This window comes from Alosa alosa, chromosome 8, assembly GCF_017589495.1.
Source record: "Alosa alosa isolate M-15738 ecotype Scorff River chromosome 8, AALO_Geno_1.1, whole genome shotgun sequence".
Classification (NCBI taxonomy): Eukaryota; Metazoa; Chordata; class Actinopteri; order Clupeiformes; family Clupeidae; genus Alosa; species Alosa alosa.
The window spans coordinates 30,162,921-30,175,002 of record NC_063196.1 but is presented as its reverse complement, the minus strand read 5'-3'; the positions used below and the strand labels follow the sequence as shown (position 1 = coordinate 30,175,002).

The window sequence follows — 12,082 nt, the reverse complement described above, 5'->3', positions numbered from 1 at the left end:
TCCTCGTGACGTCACTCCTCTGCCAGACAGCGGCGGTGCTCGGCTGCGGAGGATGCCGACCCCGACGCGGGGACGACAGCCAGGCGAGATGCCCGCTTCCCCCGAGCTCCCAAGTCCCGAACCGGCCCTCGCCGAGAACCATTAGCATCCATGAAGCCTCCCTTGCTGAATCCTGAAGGGGCCAAAGGGCGGAAAAAGGAGACGAAGAAAGAAGAATGTACTGGAGAGTAGGGTTCGCCTGGTCTCCCGCCTGTGTGGTTGATTTTGGCCGGAATCAGAGCTTCTCATTCGGCCTGTGCGGCTCGGATGAGCGGTATTCGTTATATGGGTACATCATCGCCTATCCCTTGCAGGACTACGCCGGGATCATGTCGGCTCTGGGCTCGGATTCCTGGTGGAGGAAAACGCTCTATCTGACCGGGGGCGCTCTCCTCGCTGCCGCTGCCTATCTGCTGCATGAGCTGCTGGCTATTAGGTAGGCTACTAAGGACACTCTGACTGAATGGCAGAGGAAAATCACGACTCACTGTTGATATCGTGTCATCTGTATTTTGGGGGTTTGGTTACGAGTGTACGTGTAAATTTAGTAATTTATGATGTTCCCTGTGTAATTTTGCCATTTGAGGGCACTGGGCGCGGTGGTGGTTTGGGGAGGAAGGGGTGGCGGGCGGGGGACATGTGCAAGAAGGGGAAAAAAAAACGTTGATAATAGCGCTCGTGAGGCCATGAGTCGAGTAAAACGTGATGTAAGAGCGCGCTTGAAGCATAGTCCGTGTTTCCCTAATGACTCGCACGAGCGGAATAACCCAACCTTTTGAGCTGCCTTTCTTCAAAAGGACGGGCACAACTCAGTCTGGAAATTGTGCTTTATTCTAAGCTGGATGCTAAATAAGAAAAGTGCGACTGTGACATTCGAGTTAGCTGTCCAAAAAGCCTATTTCTGGCTTTGAATATTTCAAGGATAACAGTGCCATGGGGGCATTTTCAGAGATGTCTACTCGTGTTATTGTCAAGAGCGGCCCTGGAGGAAATACTGCAGTTGTGTCAGAATGACCTCTATCGACCTCTCACGTGAAAGATGGTTATTAACAACCATGGCCACTTCACAGAGACGCAAGCTGGCCTAACGCTTGAGATAAAATGTTTTGCCGTTGTGTTTTTGGAGAGAGTAGCCTACTTAGCAGCCGGCCTACAGAGAGACATCTTGGGAATCCTGCAGTGATGTGATATGGGCCATAATCCACAATCCCATAGGCCTACACTATAAAATGTCAGAAAAATAAACATACTTGGACGTAAAGTTCATATAGCATGTTTAGAGTCTTCGTGAGATGGTTATATCTTCCCTTTTAATTCAATTTTAATTACATTTCACTTTGCCATACATTTCGTTGAATCAGTGCTGTTGTAAGGTCATTTGAAGGCTCTTTGATTGCAGTCAGTTCGCATAGCAACAAAATTTAGCAAACAAGGCAGTAAATGTTCCATGATGCGAGTCCAAACATATTTTTCAGCACCCCTCCGAGGCGAACAGCTCCCATTTGTGTGTTGTGCACTCACGCACACCAGCGCTTCCAGGCCCTCTCAGGATACCAGCTAAAAAGGAAAATGAGTTTATGCACAGCTGATGGTGAAATAAAAGTATTTTGTATAGTCACATTTGTAGGCTGCAACACTACACCTGAGCTAAACAGTCCAGGTCAGAGCCTTATAGAAGATACCTTTATATAGCTCTGGTCCAGGTGATATGTTCATCATAAGAATTTCAGTCAGTAGATACCTGGCCTGTTGTATTATAAGCCATAATAAACAGCCAAATGCTATCAATGTCTAAGTAATGTTTTACTGTAACCATGTATTGTGTCGTTTTGTAGTTAAAAACAATTCAGTGGTTCAGTATATTTGATCTTATTTCAGCTTTATTTTCATTATTATACTATGTATAGTGGTGTGCTTAAGTTTAGGCAGCCATGCTAAAAAAGGAATAAAAAAATCATCTTTTGTAAATTGATCTTAATGCCTTAATTTAAAAACTGAGGAAAAATCCAACCTTTAAGGACACCAATGTTCTTTGTGAATGAATAAATAAACGTTACATAAGTATAGGAACCCCTATGTTAAATTTCCATAGAGGCAGGTAGATTTTAATTTTTAAAGGCCATATATTTCATGGATCCGGGATACTATGCACCCTGATAAAGTTCCCTTGGCTTTTGGAATTAAAATAGCCCACATCATCACATACCCTTCACCATACCTAGAGATATCATGGTTTTATGAGTTAGCCTAATAGCTGGTTTGATTTGCATTGAGCTACTGTATTAGGCTAACTGAAATAAAACCATGATAATCTTGAATTCCCCCTAGGGGATCAATAAAGTATCTATCTATCTATGGTGAAGGGTATGTGATGATGTGTATGTATTGCCGTTCAATAAGGTATGTTAATGTTAAACATTAAACATAATGTCTTATTTGTACTGAATAGGTGACTTATTCTTGGTAAATCCTTATTAAGAAACTAGTTGGTCTTGATCTAAGGTTAGTAATATATAGTATGGATCAAATTAGAAACTTTATAGCCTGCTGATATATCTTAATATGTTACTATTCTGCCACTGTAAGTCACATAGTCAGACAGTGTATTAGTAGTCTATAAACTCTCTGATGTGATACATACTATACCAGTAACCTTAGACCAAGATCAACTAGTTGCTAATTAACCAAGAGTAATTACCAATAATAATTTACCTATTGAATGGGAATAAGACATTTTTCAGTAAAAAAATACCTAATAAATGTGCAATGAAGCTTAATACAGACATTGGTGAGCGTTAATACATGCAGATATTAGTGTATGTATTATGTATTAATGGTTAACATGTGTTTGCTAAACTAAAATGTTACTACATTTTTTGTATGCCACACATTGTAAATTAAATACAAATATCCCTGGAGTTGCTTGCATTCACATAATCTACTGAATGCCTTCATGATATTGATAGGTATTCTGATAAGTGTTCTGATATTAGGTGTTTATAAATTATTATAAGTGTTCTGATGATATAAATTATTATAAGTGTTCTGATGATATTCTGATAATAGGTATTTTGTTTTGTTTTGTTTTGTTTTGTTGTGGTTCTAGCTCAACATGCTGCTGACGTGTACAGTACAGTAGACAAGACAAAACTATGAACTATTCAGCATGAAACACATCCAGCGTAAAATAGTTTGGAGGATAATTTCGAGTGTGAGATTTAAATTGACCGCCAGCCATCTATATGCCCCCCAGGAAGGAGCAGGAGCTGAGCTCTCAAGATGCCATCATCCTTCACCAGTTCTCCCGGCCCAAGTGTGGGGTCCCCAGCCTGTCCCCCTTCTGCCTCAAGATGGAGACCTACCTGCGCATGCTGGGTCTGCCCTACCAGGTGAGTGTGTGTGTGAGGACAGTGAGGTGAACGGATTCACACAGTCTTTGCGTGTGACTTGTGACACAGTGTTAGTGTGTGTGTGACTGTCCCTTGCAAACACCATGTACTGTAAGTGGTATTTGGAATTTATGATGATACACCATCATCATCATTTAGTGCATTTATAAATATAACTATGAATAACATTACTATAACTGTAAATAACATTTTGTTTAGTCTAACAGCATCATTGCAAGGTCATCCTTATAAGATGACGAGTTTGTTTGTAAAACCTTGGCATGTTCTCAAAGAATTCATCCAGCTATTAATAGCAAATAATAAATTTGTTTTGAAATCTGCATTGCATTGACTTGGCTAGTTCTGTAGAGGTTGCCCACTGCTCCATGCTCTTCCTCACATGTCTCTCCTCCTCCTCCTCCTCCCTAGAACTACTTCGATGGGAAGTTGTCTCCGCAGGGCAAGATGCCCTGGATCGAGTACAATCAGGAGCAGGTGTGTGGCACGGACTTCATCATGGACTTCCTGGAGGACAAGCTGGGCATGACCCTCAACAAGAGCCTTAGCCCACAGGAGATGGCCATCTCCCATGCCGTCACCAAGATGGTGGAGGAGCACTTCTACTGGTGAGAGAGCCAGCACCGCACCGCACAACACACACACACACACACACACACACACACACACACACACATACACATACACACACACACCACACACTCCACTGGTAAAAGATGCTGAACTTTTCCTGACTGTCTGACCAGTACCAGTACCAGCCATTTACTGTAGCCTACTATAACATAGTGCTATACATAGTGCATACCAGCCATTTACTGTAGCCTACTATAACATAGTGGCTCAGGACAACATTCACTCACTGTTTGCTAGTAGCACTTGTTGTTGACATGAAGCATATTTATGAGTACTCAAGAGTCCCTTGGTACACATTTGTACAGGAAATATGTGGCAGAGGGCAGGACAGTAGTGCACTGTTAAATCTTTAGTTAAGAATGCATATTTGACAGCATTATATTATATTATATTATATTATATTATATTATATTATATTATATTATATTACATGTGTGTGTGTGAGCAGGACAATAGCATACTGCCAGTGGGTGGATAACCTGGAGAAGACGGAGGAGATGCTGGCGGTGAGCGGGCCCCTGAGCCACGTGCTCAAGTGGATCCTGAGTCACCTGACCAGCGGCATCGTCAAGCGCGAGATGTTCGGCCACGGCATCGGACGCTTCTCCAAGGAGGAGGTGTATGCACTGATGGAGAAGGACATGCGAACCCTCGCCATTCTGCTAGGTACTGTACAGGTCAATGTAGTCTGTGTGTGTGTGTGTGTGTGTGTGTGTGTCTGTGCTTGTTTGTGTAAGTGTGTCTGAGTCGTGTATGAACATGAGTTGTTATACTGTGTATTCTGTCTGTATCAGATATCTACTGTTGTTGTTTTTTCTTGTCCTCGTGTCCTCACTAACATCTGTTCCCCATAATGATATGATGTTAGGCTATGATGTAAAATCAGTGTGTGAGAATTAGAATTATGCAGCCAGCTTTCACAGTTCACCTTTTTAGTCTAGTTTAGTACAGCATAGAGCATCGCAGTCCTGCTTTGTTTTCATGATCATCCATCAGGATATCAGAACCACTGGAGTGAGAACTAAGAGGTTAGCCAAGCAAAGCATCGGAGTCCATCCTCAGCACTAGTCGTGCTCTTAAGCACCACGCATCTCATAGATAACATGTAGGAAAGCAAACCAACATTATAGTCATAATAATAATAATAATAATAATAATAATAATAATAATAATGATAATAATTCTATAGCCAATAATCATAACACATTGAAAAGCTCAATGTCATGTGATTCTGCCCATCACATCATGGTGCACCGGCATTGATGTGACATGCTTATGATTCTATATTTATGTGTGAATGACAAAGATACTTTATCAGTGTTGATGAGCAGTTCTTTGTTGACTTGTAATGAAGCATTTGACCTTCAAGAAATATGTTTGATAAATGAGAAATGTATGCTGAAGAACAAATTGTATACTTCAGTTGAAAATGTATGGCTGTTATATAGTATAAGTATATAGGCCTATAACCCACTTTCAGTGCTTTACTCTTTAGCCTTTAGCTGTAGCTTGTATGTCACCTCACAATGCTATACACCATACAGCAGTCTTTCAAAACACTTACAAAATTTTACTGCAGTGTCACAGTGCTGCCCTCCCCTGGCTTTTAAGCTGAATTACAGCTATTATGAGACAGGTTTGCCACTCGTTTTGTAATCGAATATACACACAATACATCCTACAGCATGTCCAAGCAAATAAATACATAAGAATTCATAATACACTGTATATCAAAGCTATATCAATTTATATCAGAGCTGTTCATATATCAGTTAAAGATAAACATCAATACAAATCTCGTATTGGAACCAGCTTTTGTTATCACTGAGAGTAATTAGCTATTGACAGTGATCACACACCTTGCAGGTGATAAGAAGTACATCATGGGGCCGAAGATGACCGCGGTGGACGCTACGGTGTTTGGCCATCTAGCCCAAGCCATGTGGACCCTGCCGGGAACTCGTCCAGAACAGCTGATCAAAGGTATAAGTATATATATACTCTTTTGATCCCGTGAGGAAAATTTGGTCTCTGCATATATCCCAATCCGTGAATTAGTGAAACACACACAGCACACAGTGTACACACAGTGAGGTGAAGCACACACTAACCCGGAGCAGTGAGCTGCCTGCTACAGCGGCGCTCGGGGAGCAGTGAGGGGTTAGGTGCCTTGCTCAAGGGCACTTCAGCCATGGATGTGGGCATGGGTGAGCAGTGCTCAACCACTTCCTCTGCCCACATTTTTGATCAGGGATCGAACCGGCAACCCTTCGGTTACAAGCCCGAAGCCCTAACCAGTAGGCCACAGCTGCCCCCGGTGAACCAGACTGTTTCACCATATATTACAACAGCAACAACAACAACAACAACAACAACAACAACAACATCAAACAACAACAACATCAACAACAACAATAACAACATCAACACCAACACCAACAACAACAACATCAACACCTTGCATTTATATAGTGCTTTAGGTGCATTGAAAAGCACTATATAAATGCAAGGTGTTGTTGTTGTTGTTGCCACATACAAACACAGTGACTGGATCTTTGAATATATTTCTTACAGACCTCCATCAGAACTCATAGTTTATACATACATCACAAACACATAGCAAACCTGTTTTGAGGGGATAGAGATTTGGAGGTGCTGTATGTGTATCATGTTTGTGTTATTGCATGAAAAATATCAAAGACTAATGGCGAGAACTGAGAAGGCAGGTATGAGCATAGGTCAGGTGACCCCTCCTAACCTTTAACCCCTGTGACCTCCGTCCTGTGCAGGTGAGCTGATCAACTTAGCCATGTACTGCGAGCGCATCCGTCGGAAATTCTGGCCCGAGTGGTTCGTGGACGTGGACGACTTCTACTACGACGGCTCGTTCGATGACAGTACCGCCTCGTCCTCCCACCTTCTGGACCTGGGCCTGTACTCACGGACCGACACGTTCCAGGACGAGTCCAACACACACACACACACGCCCCCGCACCCACACACACACCCGCTAGACTCCAACCTGCACACGCCGGATAGCGACCGCACAGGCCAGTCGCTCTTCGACTCCGACATGGACACCGAGGTCTCAGACATGGATCAGCTGAAGGGTTAAAGTTTCCCACAATGCCTTGCACGGAGCCCTCCTGTACTCATTTGCCAAACTCCCCCCTCCCTCCTTCTCCTGCCTTCCTCTCGAAGAACACCCCACGAGGGGTTGATGACTGCATCACAAAGATGACACAGATGATGATGAGGAGGAGGATGATGATGGTGGTGGAGGTGGAGAAAACGAAAGCATAAAACCATCAGGGGAAAAGCGAAGGGGAGAAAAGGGCAGGAACTGAGAAAGAGAGAGAGAGAGAGAGAGAGAAAGAGAGAGATAGAGAGAGAGAGAGAGAGAGAGAGAGAGCGGGAGTCAATGACGCCGTTGCTGAGTAACTCCACCCACGGTCAGGTTACCTCCTCGATGCGGCCAGTCATCGCTGCGACAGCATGTCCACTACATTCCCCAGCCAGTCTGTTTTTAGAGTTTTATAGTGTGCGCGCCTCTCAGATGCCTTCGGTTGGTACAGATCTTAATATGCCATGAGGACATGAGCTTACTCTGTCTCTTAGCAACCAGCATGTCAATTTGATATTGACATGCTTCTTAAGGAATACTACGGTATATGAACTCACATACTCAACTCATGCTTACTGTGTGCGTACTGTTTGTGAGCCTCTTAAGTGTGTTGTGTGTGATTGGACAGGTCTACGAGCTGCCTGTCTGGAACACTAACAACCTCCTCAATCCAGACAGCAGTAGATTCTGCACTGCATCTAGCCTTGATCAGCTCCGAGACCAATTAACACTGACATGATTAAAGCATCTACTGGAAGATGACTGAACAAATCTGAGAATAACAGAATGGGATACCTAAATTGTGGGAAGGAAATAGTTTGATCAACTAATATTAACACATTTGATAATCAATTCAACAGTATAAACAATATAAATGGTTATTAATACAAGTACTAGTGTACATGACAAGCTTGTTTCAGTGACATCTTGAAGTGCTTGGCAGGGGTTTGTGCGGCTATTCCCATCTCCCACTCTACAGAGAGCATGTGGTCCAGACCAACTGGCTCCGAGGCCCTCAGTGGACCTGCCTTGCCTTGTGAAACCCCGTGCATGCTTACTGTCCAAGGGGCCTTCGAGCGGAAACGTCTGGATTGGACCGAGGACAACAAGGAATTACAAAACACACAGGAGCTTCTGAGACACGTGTGTGTGCATGTGTGTGTGTGTGTGTGTGTGTGTGTGTGTGTGGTTTGAGCTGGGATTTCTTTCATTGTTGATCCGTCCACTGTAGTGTGTGTGTGGCATGTAAGTGTGTGTGTTTGTTTTCTTTTTCAGAGCAGTTGAGCTGAGCTTAACCTTTGAGGTGCATACTGATAGAGAGGGCAAATGTGAGAGAAAGGGGTAAAAACGAGGGGGTAGAAAGGGTGACCCTGAATCTGGTGGATAATGGCATGGGTGGTGTTGTCTGTGTTGTCTCTGGTTTGATGGATCTGTACAGGTGTTTGTCAGGCATCAGACACCCATGCTGTCCATTGAGAGAGAGATTGTTATGTCTTTAGGGGCAATTAGCAGTGATTTGTCTTCTTAAAACCGCTATTGCTTTCACAGAAGATGTTGGCCAGTCCCTTAAAGAAATGCTTCAGTTGATGGCAGCATTTTTTGAAAAAGACTGTGGCCAACGCATGAGGAATACAGAGTCACACGAAATTATTAACATTTAAACTCAAAGGCGTTGACACGTGGTGCACAAAAAAACAAAAGGAAAATTTGACAATGCTATTGCAATTTTATTTACAACACTTTCTGAAATGTACCAGTCATCTACAAATCCAAGAAGCGCTGGTGTTTGTGACTTTGAAGTTTATTTCAGGTGAAGTCTCTTAAAGCCTTATGTTAGACAGCCACCTGCCATCCCAAAGAGAGGGAGGTGCACCCCTTCAGGCAGTGTTTTAAAGCTGTGATGATGGTAGTTTTGGGCAGCTGATGAGTGGAAATTTACCAGCTGTTGTGACAAAGCAGTGTCTCCTTAAGTGAAATAATTGCTGCAGTCCACTATTGTCCCTCTGTTGGCTTTGGCCCCTTTGCTCATTCTCGTAGCACTATTAGGTCAAATTACTCATTCACATTCGTGCAGACTAGACATTCCTTAGTTAGAGGAAGTGTGTGACCTGTCCTCTATCCTGTGCTGACTGAGCAAAGGGGAGTAGCATCCAGGCTGGCATGAGGTCCTAAAGCCACCCAGGTTCATGTTGTGCTGACTGAGGCGATTGATTCATCCATTTTAGACTAAAGCTTGTGGCTCAGATAGATCTGCAGGCATTTCAGAATGCTTCTCTGTTGTTATGATGGGAATGGGCATTACTGCATTGTGTGTCTGTGTGTTTGTGTACGTAGCTGTGTTCCTGTGTACCTGTGTGAGTATATGAGCACCTGTGTTTGTGTGTGTGTGTGTGTGTGTGTGTGTGTGTGTGTGTGTGTCCATATGCTGCATGAGTGAGTCACCATCACGCATGAGCAGACTTGGATCCACAGGCTCGTAGTCAGGCAGAGATGGAGCTCAGCTGGGGTTGCACAGTCTGCAGCAAAGTGGAAGAACAACAACACACACACACACACACACACACACACACAAATTCAGAAACACACATACAACTGTAGAGGGTTCTAGTCATTAGTGTCTGATTCACCCCTCCCTCCCATGCCAAATAGACTGTGTGTGTCTCTAAGAGAGATGAAGCAGTGTGTGTGTGTGCACTGAACTGATGGGAGAGCCAGGAGTGTGTTAGTGTGTAGGGCCTACTCATGGCAAAATCATGTACAGTTAAAACACAAAAGCACAGTTGTACTGTGTGTGGTTTATGAACTGTGTTATGTTAGATACATCTCGTCAATGTTTTCTCATAGTTATATACTCTCACTTTCTCTCTAAATCTGTGACATACATACACAAATACAACTCCTGCTATGTTCCAATCTGCTGTCTCTTTTCCTCTACTCGCTTCCTGCTTCTCTCTCTCTATCACCCCCTCTCTCTTTCTCTCTCTCTATCACCCCCTCTCTCTTTCTCTCTCTCTCTCTATCACCCACTCTCCACTGGTACTGCAGTGTGTGTGTGTGTGAGAGAGAGAGAGAGAGAGAGAGAGAGCATGTGTGTGTGTGAGTGTGTGCCATCAATCAAAAGCATTGAAGGCCAGATAAGCACACACACATACAGCCAGATTTCTTTTTTGATGTTTGTGCCTGATGTCAGAGCCAGTATTATTTTATTTGAATTTAATTTCTTATGAAAGAATATGTTGTTTTTTTTAATAAAAAAAAATGTAAACAATGGTATCTATTGTTTTTAGACAAATAATTGTTATTTAATTCAATGTACTGTATTCTTTTTGGTTATAGTTCTTTGATATTTTATGAGATTTGTTTTGCACTGACATATTTTGAATATATTTATTTTTTCGGTGTTCATGATCTAATGTCTTTCTGACTATTGCAGAAACTAATTCAGGCCGGAGCGCATAGGAGTGCAATACTTTGTCATTTGTTTATGTGTGTGCAGTCCCTGTTGTGCTGTGAACGTAGAGTTATGCAGCAGATACAGCGACAGTGTGGCCAAATCCTGACCCTTGACCCGGAAGCAATTTCACCACAGCCCTCACCCCATGTAAAACATTTGACCTCATGTCAAAGAGGACCTGTACCTTCCCTTGTGTATGCAAGCTGTTCCTGGTGTGACCCCCCCTTGTGGCAGTTTTTGACTAGTTTTAAAGGAACACAGAGCCGAACACCACCCTGCCCCCTCCAATTAACTACAACCTCCACTGTATCTCTGCTTTTTGCTGTTTAGCTTGTAACTATGGAAACCCAAGTAACGAGATTTCCTCCTCTCCTTCCTCTCCCTCTTCTTTCCTCCTGTCCCCAAATGGACGAATCCTTCTGACAATGGTCAGAGATGCAGCCCTCGTATCCCTCCCCCAAATGCCCACAACATCTGCCCACCAACCTTGTCCGTCACGTCCTAGCCGTGCTGAGATCCATACAGTAGACTCTAGAGCCATTTATGCAAGCCTGTGTTGTGTGTGTCCAGAATTGCTTGTGACCCTTGAACCTATTCTGAGTGATATACTGTAAATAGAATGGGGAAGGAGTGTAATGAAACTGACCCTCTGTAACATAAGATGTACCAATAACTTCCTATGAATGTAAGATAGATAGAGGTGAGTGGCTGTGTGGAAATGAAGTCATTAAATATAACAATGATAATTTTACCCTACCATAGTGCGCTGGTGGTCCTTGTGCACCCCTCTCTCTTTCTCTCTGTCTCTCTCTCTCAATCTCTCTCTGAATCTTAAACACACACACAACCTCCTCTTGACTCGCGCACACACAAACACAAGCACACACAGTTGTCTATGTATATTTGTACATATCTGTGCATTCATCGATCCATTAGAACCTCTAATCAACTGATGTTGAAGAGACAAGATGAGGAGGGTGAGTAAGTGCTAGCTACTGACCTCTGCTGGCCATCACCCATCATGACAGCTCTTCTCTGACCAGAATTGTGTGCTGCAAGTACCATTTTATTTGTAACTCATGTAGATTCCTTCAGGTATTCAATCAACTTTTTTCATAACCAGACACATATGTATGATGTGGAGGCTTTGTCTTTCCCTCAGCAAAAGCTAAAACCAAAGTTAAAATGACTATTGGGCCACTGCAATGCCTGAAAAAGTGCTGAGGCTAAACACAATGAGTCATAATATAAGCATTTAACACTTCAGATATCCTTACTCTCTCTGCCCAGTAAGTACAGATTCTCTTATTACTTAAGGCCAATGACCCCAAATAAGAAATACTACAGATTAGCACCTTCATCCCAGCAATCGAAATTCCTCACCTAGATGTGTCTTGAAATGTCTTACAGTAGGTCAGCTCTAAA

The 12,082-nt window shown here is 43.1% G+C and overlaps 1 protein-coding gene across 1 annotated transcript; it reads left to right on the top strand.

Annotated features, from left to right (window-relative positions):
- Positions 1-18: 18 nt before the first annotated feature.
- faxca (failed axon connections homolog, metaxin like GST domain containing a) lies at positions 19-11,408 on the top strand. The gene is made up of 6 exons (XM_048249962.1): positions 19-475; positions 3,293-3,428; positions 3,858-4,054; positions 4,528-4,745; positions 5,946-6,062; positions 6,869-11,408. Exons 1-6 carry the CDS (start codon positions 216-218, stop codon positions 7,192-7,194), a joined length of 1,254 nt encoding a protein of 417 aa, XP_048105919.1. The 5' UTR covers positions 19-215; the 3' UTR covers positions 7,195-11,408.
- Positions 11,409-12,082: the final 674 nt, after the last annotated feature.